At 51.2% G+C, this 25220-nt stretch overlaps 2 protein-coding genes across 3 annotated transcripts; both read right to left on the bottom strand.

Annotated features, from left to right (window-relative positions):
- Nucleotides 1-481: 481 nt before the first annotated feature.
- LOC311515499 (zinc finger protein 783-like) lies at nucleotides 482-8055 on the bottom strand. Of its 2 annotated transcripts, none has more exons than XM_084618608.1 (6): nucleotides 7829-8055; nucleotides 7004-7377; nucleotides 5175-5301; nucleotides 3826-3939; nucleotides 1780-1893; nucleotides 482-1183 (listed from the first exon to the last, which is right to left on the bottom strand). In XM_084618608.1, exons 2-6 carry the CDS (start codon nucleotides 7298-7300, stop codon nucleotides 621-623), a joined length of 1215 nt encoding a protein of 404 aa, XP_084474734.1. In that variant the 5' UTR covers nucleotides 7301-7377; nucleotides 7829-8055; the 3' UTR covers nucleotides 482-620. The 2 variants fall into 2 exon arrangements, with proteins under 2 accessions (XP_084474734.1, XP_084474735.1); XM_084618609.1 differs by having other exon boundaries at nucleotides 482-1180.
- A 6249-nt stretch (nucleotides 8056-14304) lies between these two features.
- LOC311515491 (zinc finger protein 783-like) lies at nucleotides 14305-25029 on the bottom strand. The gene is made up of 7 exons (XM_084618592.1): nucleotides 24819-25029; nucleotides 23543-23899; nucleotides 22754-22880; nucleotides 18537-18692; nucleotides 17784-17897; nucleotides 17437-17541; nucleotides 14305-16677 (listed from the first exon to the last, which is right to left on the bottom strand). The coding sequence occupies exons 1-7, from the start codon at nucleotides 24840-24842 to the stop codon at nucleotides 15449-15451; spliced, it is 2112 nt and encodes a 703-aa protein (XP_084474718.1). The 5' UTR covers nucleotides 24843-25029; the 3' UTR covers nucleotides 14305-15448.
- Between the last annotated feature and the right edge of the window lie 191 nt (nucleotides 25030-25220).

Raw genomic sequence — 25220 nt, 5'->3', positions numbered from 1 at the left:
AGCCTGCGGGTGACCCAGCTCGGTGCCATGAACCCTGGCGTGATCCTTCAGGGACTCCTTGCAGCGGAAGCTCCTCCCGCACTCCCCGCACTGGTAGGGGCGCTCCCCAGTGTGGATGCGCTGGTGCTTCAGGAGGTGATGTTTCTGGATGAAACTCTTCCCGCAAGCAGAGCACTGGAAGGGCCACTCCCCAGTGTGGATACGCCCGTGGTTCTGGAGGTGCTCCTTGCGGCTGTAGCTTTTGCCGCACTGGGTGCATTTGTAGGGCCGCTCCCCGGTGTGGACCAGCTGGTGCCGGACCAGGTAGGACTGGCAGATGAAGTGGATACCGCACTGGGAGGGCCGCTCCTGGGCGTGGCTCCGCTGGTGGACAGCGAGGCTTTTCTTCGGGCCGAAGCTCTTGCCGCACTGGAGGCAGGAGTAGGGCTGCTCGCCGGTGTGAACTCGGTAATGCACAGCCAGCTTGGAGGGCTCGGCGAAGCGCTTGGCACACTGGGCGCAGGGCCGCTCCCCCGAGTGGATGCGGGAGTGGTAGTTGAGCCGCGACCGGTGGATGAAGCTCTTGTTGCACTGGCCGCACGGGTAGGGGCGCTCCCCGGTGTGGGTGCGCTGGTGCACCGTCAGGTTGAAGTACCTGCGGAAGCTCTTCCCGCACTGGCTGCAGATGAAGGGCCGCTCCTCCGTGTGGGTCCTCTGGTGCTGGGTGTAGTGCTCCTTGCGGCCAAAGCTCTTGGCGCACTGGGCGCAGGGCGCTCGCCCGTGTGGGTGCGGCGGTGGCTGCTGAGTTTGGACTGCTGTGCAAAGGTCTTGCCGCACTGGGCGCAGGCGTAGGGCCGCTCCCCGGTGTGGGTGCGCTGGTGGGACAGCAGGGTGTCTTTCCGGGTGAAGCTCTTGCTACACTGCAGGCAATGAAAGGGCCTCTCTGTGGGCGGGCTGAGTTGGGGGACAGCAGTGCCCTGGGGCTCAGCGATTTCATTCCAGCCGCCCCTGCATTCCTTGGGCTGCCCCAGGTCGTTCCTCAGCTGCATCACCGGGCCAGGCAGACTCTCACAGGGTGCTCCCCGCTCAGGAGTCTGCACCTCGCTCTCTCTGGATGTCCCCAGTTGCACCCCATGTGGCTCTGGGCTGTCGTGGCCTTCCCTGACAGTCCCCTCCTCCATTTTGATCACAAGCCCATCACCTGCTGCAACAAAATAGAATGTTTTTTTCCCCCCCATTTCATCTACTTGGGGCATAAGAAACCACTTGGGAATGTAGTCGCTTAATACATGTGATCATGTCCCCTGTGTTGGGCATAGCAAATACAAGAGCTTCCTAATTCCCGACAGCTGTACCAATGCCGCCATGACCTGCTGGCCCTAACCCCAACGTGTGCTGAATTGCCCAAACAGCCAGATTCACGGGGCAGCTGATACACTACAGTGACCGTTTCAATTTTCCCCTTCTCCAGGCCCGAGCCCAGCACTGACCTATAACCCCACATGGATCAGGGGCTAAGGCACAGGGCTGACATTTTGGAGTGGAAGAGACCCCAGTCTTCTGATCACTGACTCTGCGTGACCTCGGGCAAGTCGCTTTTGTGCTTCAGTCTCCCAGTCTGTAAAACAGGAACAATGGCATTTCCCCTTCTTTTCCAAGTCCCTATGGATAAAAAAAGTGCTGTGGAAGTGCTAAATATTTCCATCCCCTCCTGCTCGATGTGATACCCACAAGAGATTTGCTGGACTCTCTCATTTAACTTCTCTCCCAGTTTACAGAGGCTGTTACTCTAGAACTCACACATGCTGGGATCTGCAGGGATTTCTCGGTCTTCCAATTGTTGCTGATCTCTGCTGCACGACCCCTCCTCTAGTTTAACCTGAGATAAAACGTCAGGTGTCGGAACTGGAGAGTCTGTTCACATAAACAGAGTTATTTTATTGCTGTAACACCTAGCAGCCCAGTCACAGCCCAAGCCCCCATCCTGCTAGGTTCTGTGCAAACACAGATTTGTATAGACTTTACTCATGCAATTATAATGCTTCACAGAATCATAGGACTGGAAGGGACCTCAAGAGGTCATCTAGTCCAGTCCCCTGCACTCATGGCAGGACTAAGTATTTTCTAGACCATCCCTGACAGTGGTTTGTCCAACCTGCTCTTAAAAATCTCCAATGACAGAGATTCCACAACCTCCCTGGGCAATTTATTCCAACGCTTAACCACCCTGACAGGAAGTTTTTCCCAATGTCCAACCTAAACCACCCTTGCTGCAATTTAAGCCCATTGCTTCTTGTCCTATCCTCAGAGGTTAATGAGAACAATTCTTCTCCCTCCTCCTTGTAACAACCTTTTACGTACTTGAAAACTGTTCTCATGTCCCCAGTCTTCTCTTCTCCAGACTAAAAGTAATACTTGCATATTATTTTTCATGCAGAAAGCTCAAAATGCTGTACCAAGATGGGTACACATTAGTATCCCCTCTCATACACATCCGCTTTGAAGGCACTAGGAGGTTGACCTGGCTTGCCTCAGGCCACAAAGCAAGGCAGTGGTGTACCAGGAAGAGAATTCCAGCCTCCCAATTCCCAGTCCTGAATCTGATCCACTAAGCCACAGAAGCCACTGAACACTTCATAACAGATTTCAAAACCGACTGCAAACTGTGGGATGCTTTGGTATCAGGTATATTCCGTCAGCTTTGGAAACATTTTTAGTCATGCCTTTTTGGCCAAGTTAATTATCACACTCTTCTTCTATCACACTCATTCCTGGAGCTCATATGAGAGGCGATGGCTTAGCATCAGATTTGAAATACCAAAACACTCTGGAACCGCAGGTTCAAATCCCAGGAGAGTCAACTGAGCTCTTAATCCTTCTCAGGTAGAGAAATGGAGTCTCATGCTGTCTTTACAATGTATGTGGGTGAGGGCTGGGGAAGGTATTTCAGAGAAGACCTTAAAAATAGAGGTGCTCTCCAGAGATGATAGGAGCTCAGACACATTCCTCAGGAGTACTCATCCTTAGCCAAAGTACCCTCTCCCTACTACTTCTGCATAGCATGCAACGTGGTCGCTATGGCCTTCCATCCCAGAGGTGGCTGCATTTCAGTGGTGCTGTGCACGTGTAGTTTGTGATGGCTGTTGGATGAAAGGCCCTTTGTAAATGTAAGATACTGTTGTTTACACAGAGGAGAAACATTGCTTTGTGTTTTAAATTGTCTATGAAAAATTAAAAGTGGATCTCAGACCTTTGCTGGGGTGAGGCATGCGCTGAATGGACATGGGCATGGACATTAAGAAAGCTCCAGATGGGACAAAGGGAAACTTTAGGGTCCAGATGTGCGGAATGCCCAGAATGCTGAGAACACAGAGTGTTAGATTCAGAGTCAGTTGGGAATGAGATCGGTGGAGATTCCAAGAGTGACAGCTCTCGCAGGCAAGGATAACAGAAATCCATGGGCAAGGGGGTTGTGTTGGAAACCATGGAACAATAGGAGCTACCGAAAGCTTTATTCGATTTTTCGCTAAGTAACTAAAGTGAATAAACAGGACAAATGGGGAGTTCTGGGCTGTCAATCTAGCCTCTTCCAGGAGCATCGAAACCACATCATACATATAAAAAGAAAGTTTAAGTGGAAGGTCGGATACCAGATAAGCACGCAGATACCAGTGAGGGGCACTGTGCAAGATCCTAGAGAGAGTTTAGTCCTTCGTCTGGTAAGTTTACAAAGGTTAAAGAAAGCAAACTGTTAGCTAGTGATCTTTTAATCTGAAGATATAATTAGTCATTTGACACAGCACATAGCAGCTTCACTCCACTGTCCGTTTCAGATCTATTACTCACCAGTGCTGGGATCTGCAGGGGTTCCTCTCTCCTCCAGAGCTCCCTGCACCCTGACACCTGGTTCTTCCTCCTGATCAGTCGGTGATAGGATGTCAGGTTTGGAGATGGTACAGTCTGTTCATGGAAAGAGACATTAAAAGAGAAAGTGTCTAATTAATATTTGCTAGGCACCTGGCAGAAATTTTAAAAAAATCTAAACCAAGCCCCACAGCGTCAGTTTCTCACCAGAAGGAAGAGAGCAACCTGAACAGATTCTAATGTTAACTAAGACCATACAAGAAAGTACATTAAAGCCTTGGTGGGAGCAGGGTTGTAATTCCTAGAAGAGATGCAGGTTCCCAGAAATGATGCAGTTTGAAGACTTCTTCACTGCACCAATATAATCCCCTTGTCCATTGACAAACCTGTGGAAAGGCCAGAGTCTATTTCAAAGACAAGGCCAGGCCAAGGAAGGGATATGGGGAGAGGAAAGACATAGAATGGTTTATATAATTGCATGTTTCTGAGCCAGCAGAAATTAAAATATAATTCTGGTTTATTGCTAGTTAATTACTATATTGGGGAAAAACAGCTCCCTTGACTCATGCCACAATCTCCTCTGAAACCTGTGGGCACATGCACACGTGTGTAGGGTTTTAAGTGGTATTAGTAATAAATATGGAACATTATGTTAAACTGCTGGAGGCTACCACTGTTCCCTTGATAACCTATGCAGCTTTGATTCAAGAAAACACCCTTTCAAGGCAGCGACGGCACATACACCCTGCACGCAGACTAGCCCAGGGTTTTCTATGCGGGGGCGAAGCACATGCATAAATAAATGCAACCTTCAAATAAACAAACAGGACGAGACCTGAAGGTATCAGAGCCAGGGCTGTGTGTGTTCCAGGCTCCTTTCAAATGGAGGATGGGTGGAACTGACCACCGAGCAAAGGCTCTGTGGGACCTATATGTTCATTCATAGAATCATAGAAGGTTAGGGTTGGAAGGGACCTCAGGAGGTCATCTAGTCCAACCCCCTGCTTGAAGCAGGACCAATCCCCAATTTTGCCCCAGATCCCTAAATGGCCCCCTCAAGGATTGAACTCACAACCCTGGGTTTAGCAGGCCAATGCTCAAACCACTGAGCTATCCCTCCCCCCTGAACCCAAAGGAGCTGTCACCTCCTAACTATTTATTTATGCAGCTCACCAAGGGGAAAAACAAGGAAGAACTAGCTGAGGTGCTGTCCCCATCTTTCTTTCATGCCCTAGGCTCCGGTTAGGCCTAAGCTTTAGTCAGTGAACCTGGCAACCTGACACTTTGCTTAGCTCACAGCTTCTCATCAATATGTGAAATCTGATTTTTACCCAAGGAGATCAAAGAGTCATAGCTGTCTTTCATCAAGTTCTTGTAAAGCTCCTTCTGCCATTCTTCTAAATTCTCCCACTCCTCCCTGGAGAAGTGGACTGAGATGTCTTCAAACATAACCGGGACCTGAAATCACAAGCATTACACGCACAGCACTTTCTGCTGCCATCCTATCCGCACACACCTTGCTTTTTATCTTATATTAAAAGACAGCTGGCCAGGCACCAACAGTGACCAACACCCAGCACGTCCCACCAGCTGTTTGGTTATATACATGAAATGTGTTGGGTTAGTTCCTCTCAGACAGCCAGCCACATCACAAATGGCACGAACTGGTACCCATGCTGGTATTCTTGCCAGAGGAGACCAGGAATGGACAAGGACAGGGAATTTACTCTTTGATCCCTACAAGTGAGGATTAATGGGAAGGAGCATGGACTAGCGGTAAGGAAGGAAAACTCAAATTAGCAGGCTTGGGATCTAACCTCAGCTCTGATACTGACATGCAGTCTCATAAGAACATAAAAACGGCCATACTGGGTCAGACCAATGGTCCATCTAGCCCACTATCCTGTCTTCCGACAGTGGCCAATGCCAGGTGTTTCAGAGGGAATGAACAGACCAGGTAATCATCAAGTGATCCATCCCATCTCCCTTGACCATCCTGTGCCTCTGTATCCCCATACGTACAATGGGGATAATCATAGAATCCTAGAATATCAGGGTTGGAAGGGACCTCAGGAGGTCATCTAGTCCAACCCCCTGCTCAAAGCAGGACCAATAATGCTGCTTCCCCAGCACTTTAATGTGCTTACAACCCAGCTGAAAGGTGCTATACACATGTAAAGGAGACTTCTCCTTCTAGGCTACCTCTTTCTGCTGCTCATGACAGGTTACACCTGATTTAAACTGTGCCCAACTGGAGACCAGACTGGAAAGCTAGATAAAGATGCCTTGGTCTAAAACAAACTGCGGCATTTATATATCTGCCCACAATTACCCAGTTCTCTCTCACCATTCAGTGGAGGAGCTACGGCACTGTTCCCCCACAACAGGCCCACTATTTCACTATCTATTGGATACATTCATGGGTCCATCAACAGCTATTAGCCAAGATGATCAGGGATGCAACACCATGCTCTGGGAGTCCCTCGCCTCTGACTGCTAGAAGCTGGGACTGGATGTCAGGGGATGGATCCTCAGTAAAATGCCCTGTGCTGTTCACTCCCTCTGAAGCATCTGGCACCAGCCGCTTGTTGGAAGACAGGATACCGGGCCAGAAGGACCATTGGTCTGACTCAGCGTGGCCATTCTTATGTTCTCTGCTGGATGCTTTGTGGCTTGCTCTGTCTGAGGGCCAGCAAACGGCAAAGCGGGAAGCTCAGCTGACTGGCAGTAAGTATGCAGCCCGATTGGAAAAGCATTTTGGAGACCATGAGAGTAAGGGCAGAGAACGATAAACCTGGTTCGTCAATCAAACACTAGGCAGGTGTTTACCTCACCCAATCACGCTCCTAAATCAGACTGTTCCAGGGTGGTGCAGAGATCACGGGAATATTAAAGATCCTGTCAAACGGTGATCATAGAATATCAGGGTTGGAAGGGACCTCCGGAGGTCATCTAGTCTAACCCCCTGCTCAAAGCAAGACCAATCCCCAACTAAATCATCCCAGCCAGGGCTTTGTCAAGCCTGACTTGATCCAGCACCAAGCTTTACTTCTGCTCCTCATTGTGAGCTGGGATATTTGCACTCGGGGCCTAAATACCTTTGAGGATCTGGGCCTCAGATACTACAGTGATGAGACCACGGAGGTCCCTAGACAGTTACCTTGGGGACTTCTCCCTTAGCGCCTGGGGGGAGCCTCAGGATCCAGAAGTTCCTGTTCTTCAGCAGGTTCTCCATGTTCTCCAGCCTCCTCTGCAGCAGCCCATACTCCTGGATCAGAGTTCCCAGCACGGCCCACTTACTCTCCAGCTGGTTCCCAAACTCTGCCACTGTCTTCTCACAGTCTATTAGTTTCTTCTCGGACATCCCCGTTCTTCCCTCCAGACTCAGTAACCGTGCGGCCTGAGAGTCCACCTTCCTCTCCGCGGCTTGGAGGGCAGCCAGGACAGCGAGGGACATCTCTGCCCTTTGCAGCTGCCCCTCTCTCCGGGGGGTCCCTCCGGCAGCGGGCAGGGGCCGCAGGGGGCGGCCGGAGCCTGTTCAGGACAAGACACCAAGCTGAGGTTGGGGGGCACATGCCCAGCTAACAGGTCAGAGGCACGGAGAAATGGGGGGCCACCATTCCCCAGCTCTGACCCAGGAGAAAGGGGCTTCAAAAGGCAGCGCAGCGGAGCAAAGCCTGGGGCTCACACGCTCCTGCTCTACCCGAAGGCGAGGGAGGGAAGCTCGGGCCGGAGGAGGATCCTGCGGCAGCAGGAGGAAAACAACCCACGGGGGCGATGCCAGCTGCCGCGGGGCTCACAACCCCACCGGGCCCGGCGCGGGGTCCCGCTTCACCCCGGAGCGAGCCCGGAGCCCCCTGCACGGCCCCCAGGGGCTGCTACCAACCCCAGAGACAGCGCAGATCCCCGGGCCGCGCCGCCCGCGGGCCGCTCCCGGGGCCCGGGCCGGGCGGGGAGAAGCTCCCGGGGCCCGCCGGGCCCTTACCTGGGCAGCGGCCCGCTCGGCCATGGCCCCCCCGGGCGGGGCTGCTCCCGCGGGCCCGGCCCGGCCGAGCCCAGCTCCCGCTGCGGGCTGGGCAGAGTCCCGGCGCCGCCTCGCCACGGGCCGGCCCCGCTGCCGGGCGGAGCGGAGCGAGCGCGGCCCGCAGGGAGGGAGGGAGCCGCGGCCTGGCTGCCGGGGCCGGGCGGGGTCGGGCCGGTCGGGGAGCGCGGCGGCAGCGGCCCCTGGCGGCGGGAATCGCCTCCCTTTCCCCGCCCTCACCGGACGAGAGAACAGGCTCCGTCCCTGGGGGACCCGCCCATCCCCGTGTCCTCGGGCAGCTGGGGAAGCAATGGGGGGGGGGGGGGCGGCACCTGCCCCTATTCCACCGCGCGCCCGCCCGCCGCGAGCCCGGCCACGGGCCCCAGCTCAGGGGACCCCGAGCTCTCTGCCCAGGTGCCTTGGCCGGGGCGGGGGATTCCAGCCACTTGCAAATTGTCCCCCAGGAACCCAGCTCTGGGACCAGAACAAAACAGGGACTGGTGCTTGGGCTACTGGGCCTGCTGGAAAACCCACAGGGGGTGACCAGAAAAGGGGTGAAGATATTTTTAATGCTTTCAGTTGTTGGAAAGTTTGCTGGGTATCATATTGTCAGTGAGTTAGGGAGGGTCTTTCAAAGAATCTAAAATAACTCTAGGCCTTTTGTCTCCCCTTCCTCTGTGCCAACCCATTGTTGGATGCTGCAAGTCACCTGCATTTTCCTTCTGAGCCCTGACAGGTAAAGTCCCCATTCCCACTCCCGATGGGACCATTGGTCTGACCCCCGCTGGCTGTTCTTGTGTTATGGTCTTACGAGATTGGAGATGGGGTTTTGGGGTTTACTAATTGAATTGCTCAAGTAAATGGCAGGGCAGCCGTGTTAGTCTGTATCCTCAAAAAAAAAAGAGGACGACTTGTGGCACCCTAGAGCCTAACCAATTTATTTGAGCATAAGCTTTCGTGAGCTACAGATGAAGTGGGCTGTAGCTCACGAAAGCTTATGCTCCAATAAATTGGTTAGTCTCTAAGGTGCCACAAGTCCTCCTGTTCTTTTTTCAAGTAAATGAGGCACCCTCATATGCTTAAACTTTGCCTCACAAAATTTTAAAAAAACAGTATCCCAACTAGCACAGAAACTATGATTCAGAGGATGGATTAAACCTACCAGCACCCAGGGAGGCACACAGCATCATGAGAAGCCTTAGGCCAGGGAGTGCTTTGGTGAGGAAAAGCAGACATGCTTTGAGGAAAATCTGTTAGGAAAATACAGGCCTTGAGTCTGCTCTCACTCAGAGTGATGTAACTCCACTCAAGTCAAAGGAGTAACACAGGCCTATCTGAGAAAAGAGTCCGGCCAAAGGAAGCTGAAATGGAGCAACCCCATGGGGCAGAGGCCTTGAGCAGTCTCTGTACAGTGTGAACTCCACCCATGTGATGTAGCCACACAAAATAAATACTTGCAGCACTGCCAACCCCACAGGTTCAAAAATCATAAGTCAGCCCCCCCAAAAGATTATTTAAAAAATAACAACTGTCCCAAGACTCGAGACAAGACTGCGAGAGTTAACAGTGTCTTTTGGGTGGGAGTGAAGGTTCTGCTTCCTGATTAGTGTAAACGTATTAAAAATCAGTAAGGAGAAAACCACATCAATGGGGAGTGCAGAAGCACTTGAGCAGCTGGAAATAGAGCCCTGAAGCAGGACTGGATAGGCAAAAAAACCCAGGCTGCAGTAATTTGCACACAAACACTAAACCTCTCATCAATTTACCACAAGTAGCCTCTTTGAGAAATTGCTAATTATTTTGTTTGAGTTTATCTTTCCCACATGTGTTTAGCTCCTTCTCTCTGAATCTGGTGTAGTTCAACAGCTCAAGTCAGGTCAGAGAATCATGCTCCAGGGTCGTGCTGTTCTGTGACGTCACATATGCGCACTCAGTCTCTGGTGTATCAATTTGCTGTCAGGGCTGTGAGCAGTTTTTCCGTTAAATGCTTTTCGAAAAGCAGTAATAATCCTGACACATAAATAACTTGAATGGGATATAAATAACTGGGGTGGTATGTTTCAAAGTTCTCAAATCAGTGCTTAAGCAGTTTAAACAATTCTAGTTTTTTTAATAACTTACTTTTTATAATCACTAAAAAAAAACCCTGCACCTTATAAGGCAAAACGGTGGTGCAAGATGTTTTAAGCAAGATTTGTTTTATTGTTTTAGAGGTAAAAATTGTGTCTGAATTCCTTTTATATATACAAATAATATATTAACTGACCGTGTTTTGGTTTGTTCCTTTTTTTTAGTTCCATGGGGGAAACTCACGCTCTTGCAGGATCGAAGGTTTTTCAGGGTAGCAGCAGAATAAAAATGCAAGAAACAACGCAGGAGCAGGTGGAAGTAGCAGTGGGTATTGCAGGGCGGAATGGGAGCAGGATTCAAAAATTATCAGGCGGAGGGCTCTAGCTGATAGCAGAAAGCAACAGGAGTTTTCACCCTACTGCCTGCCTCTACACATTGCAATAGGGTCCATGTTAAAAGTGTGATTTGCTTATTGATGATACTTACAATATCCTGAACACTGTAGCAGGTAACTGCAAGCTCACTGCGATGTAACGGTACGTGTTCCTATTGCTGGGCTCACTCAAGAGGCTCTGTTAAACCTTGGTTAACAGTGAACAATGGAGTGGAAGATGGCAGCCTTCATGGGGGCCCACTCTGCTAAGTAAGCATTCACAATGAATGCCATCAACTCAGCGACCGAACATTGCTCAGCGATCTCCTGGTCATCAAAGCAGCAACTCAGCAAATCCTAAAGTTCCTCCTCAGGGCCATACAACGTGCCAAATAGGCCCTGGAATAAGAATCCTGCAACTTAATGTTGAAGGAGTCTCATGGGCAAAATGCAAGTATCTTGGAAACTTGCTGAAGACTTATAACATAGATGTCCTCATGTTGCAAGAGACCCATGTTGGCAACGACCAACAGGCTAGGCGCTACCGTATCTATGGATACAACTTAACAACTAGCCATCATCATCCTAAATATAGCTTGGCAATATACATCAAGGACACCGTCACAGATTTTAATGTTATTCCACCAACCAAAGAGGAGACCACCTTTACCACAACTATCAAAGTAGGGGAGCTCCACATTACCAACGTCTATAAAGCCCCAAGCACCAGATGGCCAAAATCAGCGCTACCCAGCTCTCCTATTCCATGCATCTATGCAGGTGATTTTAATGATCACCACACTATGGGGGGCTACAAAACAAACGAAACCGATTGCGAAGATCTCATGGATGGGATATCTGCACAAGACTTACAACTAATCTATGAACTAAAACAACAATCAAGATTCCTTTCAAGCCGCTGGCAATGTGGGTACAATCCAGACCTAACATTCGTGTCTAAAGACCAGTGTGGTAATACTCTGACCACAACGTGTGAAGTATTATCCACATTTCCAAACAGCCAACACGGACGTATAATGATCTACGTAGGCAGCAAAATTCCCGTGTTCTTTCTGAAACAGGTACCACGATGGAATTTTGCTAACGCGGATTAGGATGTCTACAAACAGACCGTTGAGAAAACTGTTGCAAGGATTCCAGCGAGACCAGAATGCTATCAGCAGTTCACAGGCCTCTTGAAAGCAGCAGGAAAACACATTCCTTGGGGCTTCCAGAGAAAGCTCGCTACCTGCCGGACAAAAGAGACGCAGGAGATGCTCTGGCAGTATAATCAGACCAGGGCTCTCATATTGCAAAAGCCCTGCTACGCTCCCTTGGCACAGCAAGACGCCGGCGCTGGCTTGACTGCGTGCAAACCCTTGATTTTACACATTCAAGTCACCGAGCCTGGACACCACTACGACGTCTTGGGGCCGCTAATCCCACAGAGCGCAGGCCACCGAAAATCTGGCCAAACTCAATAGCTTCCAAACTGGTGGAGAACACAAAAGGACCCTTGATAAACACACAAGAAGAGAAGTGTATCAAGAACTCTACCCAACACTTCCATCAATCCCCCAAGGATCTTCCACTGTCAGCACTGAGGAAGTAAAAGGACTTGCCACGATGAAAAAAGGGAAGACTGCAGGCCCTGACGGTATTCCGCCAAAATTTCTCCATCTTGGTCCCAAAGGACTCCAGTGGCTAGCAACATTGTACTCCACTACCTTAAGGACAGTACGGATCCCTGAAATATGGCATGAGGGAATGGTAATTGCTATTCCAAAGCCTGGAAAGCCCCCTGATGAAGCAGGAAACTATAGGCCCATTTCTCCACTATGTGTAACCTGTAAACTTCTTGAACGTATCAACCTCAAAAGAATATGCCCTTTTACTGAGCCAGTTATCCCTGTCAAGCAGGCAGACTTCCAGCCAAAATGCAACTGTGACCAAGTTCTGGCACTCACAACTCACATTGAGTCTGGCTATCAAAAAAACCTCAAGACTGGCACAGTATTTGCTGACCTGTCATGTGCGTATGATAGTGTATGGATTAAGGGCCTGATGCTGAAACTTGTTAAAATTATCCCTTGCTACCAAACACTTTGCCTGTTGCGGACCATGCTGAGTGACAGGGGCCTACTGGGGAATAAGACCAGCTCACCCTGCAGCATAAACAATGGGTTACGCTTGCGCCAGCCCTTTTTAATATTTACATCAATTACATGCCTCCAACTAAATCACGAAAATTTGGATATGCAGATGATCTTGCCAGGACAATCCCAGCATCAAACCTCCCCGACATTGAGAAAGCACTAGCTGAGGACCTCAACAATATGGAACAATATTTCTGGAAATGGAGACTCAAGCCAAACCCTGGAAAAACAATAGTAAGCGCATTTGATCTTGATAAGCAGAGTGCCAAAAACACACTGAAAGTAGTTTTCTGTGGTAAAAATGTGCAACACGATGACACCCCAACATATCTGGGAGTGAAACTTGACCGCACCCTGTCCTTCCATGATCATCTTGAGAAGGTAGCTGGAAAGATCAAAACGAGAGCCAACGGAATCCAGAAACTAGCAGGTACAACCTGGGGTCCATCAGCATCACTGTTGTGAACCTCTGCAATAGCACTTGTATATTCAGTAGCTGAATGTTGTGCGTCAGTATGGAGCATGCAGCCACACACGACTTGTGGATACCCATCTAAATACAGTGGTGCGGTGCATCACAGGAACCCTTAAGGCAGCTCCAACCCCATGGCTAGCTGTCCCATCTAACATCGCTTTCCCGCCAATACGCTGAATGGCTGCAACATTCCATGAAGCTCAGCAAATCCAGGAAAACAGATGCCTTCCTATTCCTCAAGACCTTGACAATGCCCCTCTGACAAAGCAGGACTGTTCTTAATGTTTCCTCTGAATATTGTGGGGGTGCCTCAGTTTCCCCTAACCAGTTCTTAAGTATCTAGGTGGTTGGATAAGGGTGTATGATCGTTGCAGAGCCCTAGAGGGCAGGTGTGTGCAGGCATCTGGACACAGAGAATGGTTGACACTCTGTTTCCTGGCAACTGATGGCCTGGGCCCTTCCCCCCTGCAAGGTGAGAGCTAAAGGGTTGGAGAACAAAGGAATCAGGTGACCTCCTGGCCCAGGAAAGGGACAAAGCCCAGAGGAGGAGGGGCGGTAGAGGGTTTCAGTTTAGGGCTGGCTAGGGACTGGAGTGAAGCGCAGACGTGGTTGTCTGGCTCACTGCCCCCCAAAATGGACCCAGCTGAGGGGTCCTGTTCTCTGCACCTACAAGCTCTGTTTTAGACCATGTTCCTGTCGTCTAATAAACCTTCTGTTTTACTGGCTGGCTGAGAGTCACGTCTGACCGCACAGTGGGGGTGCAGGGCCCTCTGGCTTCCCCAGGAGCCCGCCTGGGCGGACTTGCTGTGGGAAGCGCACGGAAGGGCAGAGGATGCTGAATGCTCCGAGGTCAGACCCAGGAAGGTGGAAGCTGTGTGAGCATTGTGTCCTGAAGACAGGCTGCTCACAGAAAGGAGACTTCCCCAGAGTCCTGACTGGCTTCGTAGGGAGCAGTTCCAGAGCATCGCCCAGGGACTCCATGACAGCCCCCCCCCCCAACTTCTTAAGTCCCGCAAGTCTCTCTGGGAACATTTGTTTAGCCTCATGCAATCAGGTTATGATCAGAAGGAAGCTTGGAAAGCAGATTGGGCTAAACAAGACTTTAAAAATAAGCACCTTGTGCCAGATCCCATGCAGAAGGTTCCTGGGTTTGACCCTCCACGGTCATCTTGATCAACTCTAAACCAAATTTGAACCAACCATGGTAGATGCAGAGATCTAATGCACAAATGGAAAATCAAGGACTCCCTGGTGTGCGAGTGTGGTTCCCCACGACAGCCCATCGAACATATCACTACCTACTGCCCAATGTATAAAGATGAAGGAGGCATCACTGCAATAAATTCTGCTACTCCTGATGTAGCCATTTGGATCCATCAACTTCAGGTGTAATTGTAGTTGCTGCTCTACACCAGTCGTACAAAAGAAGAACAGCGGACAATGCAAATTATAGTACGTACATCAAGATAATAGCTTCAGGGAGAAACCCTGAAATGGCTGAGGAAATGTTGGTGGGAACAACCGCCTTCTCACTCGGAAGGAGGAGGTGACAGTGTTACCTTTAGGTTTTAAAAGTCATGATCAGATCTGTACATGTTACATGATAAAAAAAAATAACACAAACACCCCCCCATACACACATGCTCCCCACCTGCCCAAGTGAAAAGCTCCAGGGTGGTGATCTGCCCAGATAATTCCTGTGTCAGGAGTCTGGGAGAACATCTCTTTGGATTTACCTACTAACATAGGGGCAGGAAGTAGGACTGCTGTGCACCCCCTGGCTTGAAAGGGTGTCCATCATATAAAGAGTTCACAGTTTGGTTCAATGGATCTCATTATACCCCACTATACAAATCATTCCAGCCCCCGTCCCTACTAATCTCCCATGTGTTCCCCATTTATTCAGGGTTTTGTTTTTTGTTTTTTTTTAACTCCTGAGTCCCTCTTCTGCTGGAGTCACAGAACTCAGATGTCCTCCAGGTGAGTGAAGGCCAAAGCAAGGGTCACGTTAGGAACAAGAACAAACTAGACCTCCTAAGCTATTGCTGGACGTGGACCATGGAGCTGACCTTGAGATGTCTGCTTATGTCCTAAGCAATTGCGATTCAGTCTTGTCCAGTGATGCCCAGCAGCAGGCCTTCCATACAGAGTGCCCATCCCCCTCCTACTCCCAGTCATTCATGTCCCTCTGACTTCTTCCTCTCCCGGTGCTGTCCGCCTGCCGCCATGTGGGGATGTTTCACAAGCAGAAGTTGGTTCCCCTGCGTGTCCCCATGGTGCCGTTGCTGCATTTTCAGTTGAGAGAGAAGAATCCTCCTCAGCTAGTGTCCCTGGTTCCCCTTTCAGGTGGTGACAGAAGGAAGCCCACTGGCTGGGTTTCCACCTCTCCTCCAGGGGCTCAGACACACGCTGATCTGATGGGCTGAAGCTCTCTCTAAACCATGGACGTTTCAACTCCTCCTCTTGCCTTTTGTCTGACTAACGCACCTGCTGTACGTTAACTCCACTGGCTACCACGAATCTTCCATCTTTACAACCAGGAGTCCAGCCTCTGCTCCCTGTCCGGGGCTCTGAGAAACCTCCGGATGCCCTTGCTCTGCACTGTGGAGGCTCTGATGTTCTTTCAGAGAGTCCTCGTATTGGAAGCTTTTCCCACCCGTGCCACACTGATGTGGCTGCTCCCTGACAGGGCCCTGCTGCTGTGTCTCTAGCTCAGGCTTCCCCGTGAAGCTTTTCCCGCCCTCAGTGCGGCGCTTCAGCCCTTCGCCCGACGTGTTACCCTGATGGCCGACAGACCCGCCATGGCTTTTAGCAGCTGGGCCGCCCTGGTGCGGTCTCTCTCCCATGTGGTTTCTTTGGTGCTTCATGAAGCTCCTCTTGAGCGTGAAGCTCTTGCTGCACTCAGCGCACTGGAAGGGCCGCTCGCCGGTGTGCACACGCTGGTGGTTGAGCAGGTACTCCTTGCGGCAGTAGCTCTTGTCGCACTGGGGGCACTTGTAGGGCCGCTCCCCCGTGTGGACGCGCTGGTGGTTGTTGAGCTTGGACTTCTCGCTGAAGCGGTCGTCGCACTGGCTGCACTTGTAGGGGCGCTCGCCGGTGTGGACGCGGTAGTGGTTGGTCAGCTTGGACTGCTGAGTGAAGCTCTTCTCGCACTGGCTGCACTTGTACGGCCGCTCGCCGGTGTGCAGGCGCTGGTGGGAGATGAGCACGGCCTTCTGCCGGAAGCTTTTCTCGCACACCGTGCACTGGAAGGGCCGCTCCCCCGTGTGCACACGCTGGTGGTTGAGCAGATACACCTTGCGGCTGTAGCTCTTCTCGCACTCGCTGCACTTGTAGGGCTTCTCCCCGCGGTGAATCATCTGGTGGCGCAGCAGCTCTGACCGGCAGTTGAAGCTCTTCTCGCACTCGGTGCACTTGTAGGGCCGCACCTTGGCATGGCTCCGCAGGTGCTTGACGAAATTCCCCTTCAGCCGGAAGCTCTTCCCGCATTCACCGCAGGCAAAGGGCTTCTCCCCCGGCTGCGCCACAAAGCCCTTGAGCAGGCCGAAGTCTCGGTCGCACTGGGTGGATTTCTCCACTCTGCTGACTGCAGGGTTAGCCAGCTGTGCAGCCACTCCCTGCTGTAGGCTCTGCAAACCCTCCTCTTCTGATTTCACTGATGACATCCCCTGCAGCTCCAGCTTCTCCAGACATCCCTTCCAGGACTTCTCCTTCTCTTTGCTCACAGTCCCATCATTTGCTAAAGAAGAGAGAGAGAGAGAGAGACAGACGAGCATTAGTGCTTTGATCTGGAAGGAAACTCCCCTGGCTTAGAGATTCTGTGCAGAAAAAAAAATGACACTTGTTAATGGTCCAATGAATAATTTATAGCTTCAGTGTAATTAACTCAACAGACTTAAAGTAGGGCTCATCTTGGCTTGAAATCTTGTCTGCTAGACAGCACAATTTGGGTTGGATGTCATGACATTTCTAGCCTACAGACCTCCTGCATCATGGCATGACTTATGTTATGAGCCTGAAACCACCCCTCCAAGCTGGGTGTCGAGGGGTAAACATTCCCCCAGAGAAGGCATGGGGGCAGGCTAGAGGAGGGACCCTGTTCCTCTGCATCCCATCAAACACTCAAAAAGGTGAAAGATGGGATCAACTGCCCCCCACTACTCCAGACAGGCGCGGAGCTGTGACCGATACCCGCCATCAAGTGATGACTGTACATTTACAGTGGGGCTATTTGACTGTCAGCTCTTTGGGGCAGAGATTGTCTTTTTGTTCTGTGTTCATAGACCACCTAGCACAACAGAGCCCTGACTTGGGACTGCAATGCAAATAACAATAAACGATCACTTAGAATAGGAAGAAAACCCAGAAGTGGAGGAGATCCTATGAACTGCAGGTAGCTACTCCACTCACTTCCTTTGAGGTGTTTCAATCCCTTAGGGCCCCACTCTTCCTCAGAGCCAATGGAAGTTTTGCACAAGAGCAGCCAGTCATTGCTCACCCATGCTGGAGCCTGAGAGAATTCTTCCTTCCCCTAATTCCTGATGGTCCCCAGCATCCAGCTCTTCCTCTTGTTTGATCCAGGTTGAAGTGTCAGATGTGGAAACTGGTGATTATGTTAATGAGAAACAAACAAATTAGTGTGTGTTTTACCAGCACTTATTGACCTCTTTCTGCAAAGGATTTGGGGCTAGAGCTGTCTGGGATGGGTGGGAGGTTGGGTAACATTTTGTGGAGAGAAGGGAAAACAGATGAGAAAACACATCCAGACAGATGTGGTTATACATGATGATGGGCCAGGTGCTGTTCACGCCTCTCACCAAGTCCAGGTTCCAACCCACTCCTCACCTGTGCTGGGCTCCACGGGAATTTCTCTGTCCGCCGAACCCCTCTGGCCTCTGATACATGGCTCCTCCCCTCCTTCAGCCCGGGGCAGGATGTCAGGGTTGGAAATGGCATGGCCTATTCATGAAGACAGAGTTGAGGGGAAATGAGTGGTTTATTCATATTCACCAGCCACTTACATGTGATTTTAAACCTGAGCTGAACAGAGGTAGAACTGGTGATCCTCAGGAAAGCAGATCTCTGCTTTTCCCAGGGGAGCCTGAGGAATTCCCACACTCCTGTAATATTGTTCCCTGCAGGGTCACACAGCTGCCCACTTTTCATCCTCTTGTCTTGGGGGGGGTTCACTTCTGCCGGGGCAGAGGTCAGGGCGAAAAGGGGGCATGGCAGGGGCTGAGACAGGGCGTGGCTGGCATGTGGGTTTCAAGTGCAAATCCAGTTCATGAACATGAGATGCCTGGCAGATACTTGGGAGGGCTCCAAGAGACTCCTACAGCCAGCCAGGAGTAGCAGTTCACCTGTGTGTGCTCTGGAGCTGTGCTTCCAACAGGAAGTTCAGTGCCTCGTATGCAGACTACAGAACACTTCGTGGCCCACTGGCCTGCAGCCCCCTTCTCTCATCTTCCTTCAGCTTGTTGGATGATGAGTAACAAAGCGCTGGGCCCTGCCGACAACTCTCTCAGCCCTCACCCAAACCCTGCATTTTTTTAGTCCTTACAGAGAACGTGTGGGTTTGTGATACTTGGTAGAACTCACCAGCGCTAGGGTCCACAGGGATTTCTCTTTCCACCAACCCTTCCTTCTTCTGGATTCTTTCCTGTAATCCTTCCAGGGATTCCCACCGATCCCTGACACACGGCTCCTCCCCTCGTTCAATGCGGGACAGAATGTCTGGCTTAGAAACAGCGTAGTCTGTTCATGGTAGCAGATGTTAAGGGAACGTCATGGCCTATTAATATTCATTACAAATAATGCTAAATGATTTTAAACCAGCTCCCCTTCTCTCGCTGGAGCTGACGACAGATCTGAAAGGAGGCCAATACCTAATAAGGATCCTGTAAAAAGATACCATTTCTTGTGGAGGTCGGGTGTGCTTCCCAGCAGAAGAGCCGGGGTTTACCACATAGAAGGGGAGTTGATACGCACAGTGGTATATCAACCCATTTGTTGGTGAACCTAAACCTGAACAAAGTCTACAGAAAGAAAAGGAGGACTTGTGGCACCTTAGAGACTAACCAATTTATTGGTTAGTCTCTAAGGTGCCACAAGTCCTCCTTTTCTTTTTGCGAATACAGACTAACACGGCTGTTACTCTGAAAGTCTACAGAGTCCCTTCAAGGCCAGAGCCAGTTCAGGGAGGAATGCTCAATGCTGTATTACCAGGTGACACAAAAGAAGAGGTTACTTAGCTTACTGTAACTTGAGTTATTTGAGGTGCTTGTCCCTATGGTGTGGTTGCCGTAAGATACATGCACGCCTGTGTGCTCTCAACCAGAGACAGCAAAGCAGTGTCTGCAGGCCTGCGCAGAGCAGCCCCTCATGCCTCCAAACAAGACTCGCTGCCACTCAGTTCCCTCTCTACAGCCGAGGGGAAGGAAGGTGGAGCATCCATAGGGACAAAGCATCTCAAAGAACTCAAGGTCTTATAAGGTAAGTAACCTCTCCTCCGCCTTTGAGTATATATGTCCCGATGGGTGCTCCACCAGAGGAGACTCCCAAGCAGTAACTTGACAGGGAGGCAAGTCCAAGATTGTTTGGAGGATTGCTTCACCAAAGGTCATGTCATATCCCTAGAAGTAGGTAAGATGGCATAATGCTTGGCAAGGGTGTGACCAGAAGACCAAGTTGCAGTCCTGTACATTTCTGTTATGGGCAACATCTTTCAGCAGAGCTATAGCTGTGGACTGAGCTCTGGAGGAGTGTGCTGTTCTAACAGGTTGAAATGCAACCTGAAACTCCTTAGACAGTCTGAGAATGGAAATAGGTTGTCCATTCCTCCTCTCTGCAGATGACACAAATAATCTTGGAGGAGCCCAGAAGGTCTTAATCCTGTCAGGGTAGAGGGTGAGATTCCTTCTGACACCTAGTATAAGTAGACTGGTCTCCCCTCCGGAGGCTTTGGGTAAAACACTGATAGGCAGCTCTCTTCATTAATGTGGTATTCTGAAGAGACCTTAGGAAGGAAGCGAGGATGGGGATGCAGTGTAACCTCATCTCTATAGAGGGTAGTAAATGGCGGGTCTGCCATAACAACACCAAGCTCTCCCATTCTTTAAGAGATGGCTCTAAAGAACTAAGTCTTGAGGGAGAAGTGCAGGAGAGAACAGGTAACCATAGGTACAAAGTGGGGGCCCTCAGGGCACTGAGAACCAAATTAAGGTCCCACTTGAGAACTGGAGTCTCTACAGGGGGAAAAAAAGTTGTGTAGCCCCTTGAGGAATCTGGCATAAGTGATGTGGGCAAAAACCAAGAAGCCCTCAGTGGGTGACTGGAAGACTGTGACAGCAGCCAAAAGTATTTTGAGTAAGACAAATTTATAGTGCGGACCTGACATCAGTATAACTATGCTGCTCAGGAGTGTGGATTTTTCACACTCCTGAGCAACAGTTATACCAACCTAACCGCCAGTGTAGACAGCGCTAAATTGATAGGAGGGCTTCTCCCGTCGATGTAGCTACCGCCTCTCACAGAAGTGGATTAACCACACTGACGGGAGAAGCTCTCCCATTGGCACAGTTGTGTCTTTAATCAAGTGGTGCAACTGCAGAGCTGCAGCATTTTAAGTGTAGACCATGCCCTGGATTCACTGCTAGACCCTGTATCTTCAAATCCAACAGGCAGCCCAGGATTCTGGAGAGTGGAACCTCTGATGCTTGAGACGAGTGCAGAGAACAGCAGGAGTGGAAGCTTTTCCACTTCTGAAGGTAAGTTTCAAAGTACTAGTTTTACTGCTAGATAGGAGAACTGACTCGACCTTATCCGAACGGGTTACTTCCCTGCTCAAAACTCACCTAGAGCGATGTGTACTGGCAGTACGGGGGTCTCTTTCTTGCTGGTACTCTATAAAATTGTTCACCAAGGTGACCCCAAGGATTCCAGGAAGCCCAACTAGGGGGCTGATTGGGGAAAGTCCCCACAGATACTTGTAACGCCTGGATATGGAGCATCTGATGGGGTACTGAGCACTCCCCAAAATAGTGGCTTAGCAGGGTGTGGTGGTATAATGCTGAAAAAGAGCCCTGTACTGAGACCTCTGAGTCCAAAGTATAATCATCCCCTGGGCAGAACGCGGGAGAACCAGATACAGCTGCCAAATGCAGAGGCTGGACATCTGACCGACGTTCAATCCAGGAGGATTGTGGTTGCAGATGTCTGAGCGGTACCAGGGAAGGAGCTTTCGTAGAGGTCAGTAACAGGGGACATGCCAGTTCCTCCGGTATGAAAAGGCCCTCTGGAGAGAGAAACCTGGAGGGTACTGAAGGGCTACGGTATGCGCAAGTCTGAGTTTGTACCAGAGCCTGGACAAGGGCGCCGTGCTGAGATGGTGAGCACGGTAGCAGAGAGGCTTGTAGAGAAACTTCTCTGACCTCCGAGCTCTGGTGCAGGGAAGGTGACGGTACTGGGAGTGTCAGTAGGAAGCCTGGTCACATCTCAGGGCCGAGAGGGGTCACTCAGTACCAAGGTAGATGACTCCCTGTGTTATTAGAAGACTTCTCTGGATGCTGCTTCTTGTGAGGGGCCAGCAGCTCGGTTCTGGAATCAGACGGCACCTCAGCTGTGCCCTTAGAGGAACACAAGGCCTCCTTAGAGTGGAATTTAGGGGGTGACCCACCCCTCTTTCTTGTTTCCCAGATAAGGGCAAGAGGCGGCTGCTTCTCAGAAGTCCTCGCCTCTCAAAGTGCTGCTGGAGCAGCCTGGGACGTGGAGGCCAATGTACAGAGGAGGACGCGGGCCCCACCAGCGCTAGTGAGCATTCCATTAGAAGGTACTTCAGTCTAGCCTTTGTCTTTCCGAGACCTGCCTCTAAACCCTGAACTGATCTTGCACTTGGACAGAATGTGGGTGTCTCCAAAGCAGTTTGAATGCCTGTCACTACAGGGAAAAGACCTGTGGCAAGTTTGGCAGGACTTAAACCCTGGGATCTTTGGCATAACGCAGAGTGCTAATGGACCAAATTGGACGATAGAAAGAAAAAAGAGCGGGGGGGGGAATCCCTCCTCTCAACACAGCTGTGTTAAAACTGAACGCAGAAATAAAATAATCACACAAATAAAGCAAAAACTAAGAATAAATCACTATGTTAAGAAAGGCGGGAAGCTGAGAACCAGCGGACATGCAACCACTCCATCTCGAGCCGTAGGCAGTTGAGAAGGCACTGAGTGGCAGCAGGTCTGCGCCCCCCTATATGCCCTCGGTGGGAGGCGCCACTCTGGCAGGCATAGGCCTGTAGACACTGCTTTGTCGTCTCCAGTCAAGGGTGCATGGCATGTATGCATCCTACAGTGCAGCACCCTATGGACATACACTCAAAGGACTAGCTGATACAGTGGTAGGACTGAGATTTTAAATCAGCAGAAGACTGATTTTACCACAGGATGGGGTGATCTGGCTCTTTAAGGAAACGAAGGATGGTTTTGTATTTCAGGCACTGGCCTGCTACTCAGAACATCTGGGTTCAATTCCTGGCTCTGCCACAGACTCCCTGGGTGATCTGGCAAGTCACTTAAACTTGCCGGACTTGATCCCAAACCCTTGGAAGTCAATGGGAGACATTCCATATCCTTCAAAGGGTTTGGGGAAACTAGATATTAGAAGAAAAGAGTTTTAAATAGGAGGGTGTGTGGTATGAGCTGTCTATTGCTAATGCTCTGGGAAGTAGTGATCCACTAGAAATCAAAGGAACTGGAGAATAACCTGCAACAGGAATCAGAGTAGCAACTGTTTCTAATCAGAGAGTGAAAACCGATCCTTACCCAGAGAGATCAGAGTCTCATAGTTCCCCTTCATCACGTTTTTGTAAAGCTCCTTCTGCCATTCGTCTAAGTTCTCCCACTCCTGCTCATTGAAATAGACGGAGACATCATCAAATGTCACCGGCACCTGGAATCACAAGGGTTACAATAAGCTTCTTTCTTAGACTATAGCGGCTTGACTCGAAGCCCACCAAAGTAAATGCCATTGACTTCCATAGGCTTTGGAGAAGATCCTTATGGCAGGGAATGTATCTTATGCTGTGCTCTTAGTTGAACCAAGTCTGGACCAACAATTTTAGCAGAAACTTTGAAGAGTCAGGCCCAAAAATCAGCAAAAAGATATGTGTCTCCTGAAAGGTGCAGAGCACCCTCGCCTCCCACTGACCAAATGCAGTATTTGCAGCAGGTGTTCTGTTGAAAGCATATGGTGGGCTGGGCACATGGGGCTGGCTGTCATCTAGATTTCCAACCACTGTTTCCAAACTGCATCAGACGTGATGCATAAGTACACTCCTAATATTACTTTTCCACATCAGCACTTGCTGGAGATGAAAGGCAAATCAGTGACTGAGCTGGAAACAGAGCCCAGATGTGCTGTACATTATGCATAAATGACTGGACTGACTGGGTCTGGCAAGTGAGTTTTTGGACACCATGAAGCCAGTAAGATCACTCCCTGCATCCGCACACTTATAAAGTGGTGAATTAAAGGGCCTGCACATCAGAAGATATGAAAACCCATCCAGTATCTAAGTTTGTACCCCTCAACACTAGCTGGGATATTGTTACCTTGGGGACTTCTCCCTTAGTGCCTGGGGGCAGTCTTAAGATCCAGAAGTTCCTGTTTCTCAGCAGGTTTTCCATGTTCTCCAGCCTTCTCTGCAGGAAATTATTCTCCTGGATCAGAGTTCCCAAAATAGTCCATTTACTCTCCAGCTGGTTACCAAATTCCATTGCTGTCTTCTCACAGTCTGTTAACTTCTTCTCAGTTGTCCGTGTTCTCTCCTCCAGATTCAGTAATCGTGTGGCATGGGAATTCACTTTCCTCTCCACAGCTTGGATGGCAGCCACTACTGTCCACAAGGAGATCTCTGTAGTGTGGTGATGGGCTTCATTCACAGGAGTTTGTTCAGGGACAGTGGGATCCTGTTTCCAAGAAGAGAAACTGAAAGTCAGCATCAGGGAAAAAACAGCCTAAGAGCCCTTCAGCACTACCTGGGGCTGGATCCTCTGGTACAGTCAGGATCCACACAGGGGAAAACTATTTCCTTTCCTGTACCGAAGGAGATTTGAAATGGAAACCCCACCATGTCTGACTCATAGGAAGTATGGAATATTCATAGGCTATAGGGCTAAAAGGGATCATTCGATCATCTATCCCAGTGGTTCTCAAACTTTTGTACTGGTGAGCCCTTTCACATAGCAAGCCTCTGAGTGCGACCCGCCCCTTATAAATTAAAATTTTTTTTATATATTTAACACCATTATAAATGCTGGAGGAAAGCGGGGTTTAGGGTGGAGGCTGACAGCTCGTGACCCCCCCATGTAATAACCTTGCGGCCCCCAGTTTAAGAACCCCTGAATTCTAGCCTGACCTGCACACCGCAGACCCTTGAGTTTTACCCAGTTGCTAGTCCTGTACTCAGGCCAGTAACTAGTGCGTCCCGACAGCCCGGAGCTGGCTCTGCGCACCCCGGCGGGGACCTACAGCCCCCCAGGGCGCCCACGGCCGGGGGCTCGGCGGAGCTTGGACACAACAGCAGGAAGCCCGAGCACGACGGCCGGTTTCTCTGGGGCAAGGGAGGCTCCCGCACAGACCGACAACCTCCCCGCCGGGCCGGGCCGGGCGTGCGCCCAAGGGGGCCCCCGGGAACCGGGCAGCTTCCCCCCAGCGCCCGGGGCGGAGCTGAACCCCCCGGGGGTACCTGGGGAGCAGCGCCGGGCCCCGCCCCTGCCGCCAGGGACCCCCCCGCCCGGCCGGGCAGCACCGCGCTCCCGGGGCAGCCCGGGCCGGGCGGGGAGAAGCTCCCGGGGCCCGAGGCCCCCCCGCCCGCCGGGCCCTTACCTGGGCAGCGGCCCGCTCGGCCATGGCCCCCCCGGGCGGCGCTGCTCCCGCGGGCCCGGCCCGGCCGAGCCCCGCTCCCGCTGCGGGCTGGGCAGAGTCCCGGCGCCGCCTCGCCACGGGCCGGCCCCGCTGCCGGGCGGAGCGGAGCGAGCGCGGCCCGCAGGGAGGGAGGGAGCCGCGGCCTGGCTGCCGGGGCCGGGAGCGGCGGGGCCGGGCGGGGTCGGGCCGGTCGGGGAGCGCGGCGGCAGCGGCCCCTGGCGGCGGGAATCGCCTCCCTTTCCCCGCCCTCACCGGGCGAGAGAACAGGCTCCGTCCCTGGGGGACCCGCCCATCCCCGTGTCCTCGGGCAGCTGGGGAAGCAATGGGGGGGGAGGGGGCGGCACCTGCCCCTATTCCACCGCG

Source organism: Lepidochelys olivacea, assembly GCF_965140295.1.
Source record: "Lepidochelys olivacea isolate rLepOli2 genome assembly, chromosome: 2".
Taxonomy (NCBI): Eukaryota; Metazoa; Chordata; order Testudines; family Cheloniidae; genus Lepidochelys; species Lepidochelys olivacea.
This window is presented reverse-complemented; position numbering and strand designations above follow the sequence as displayed.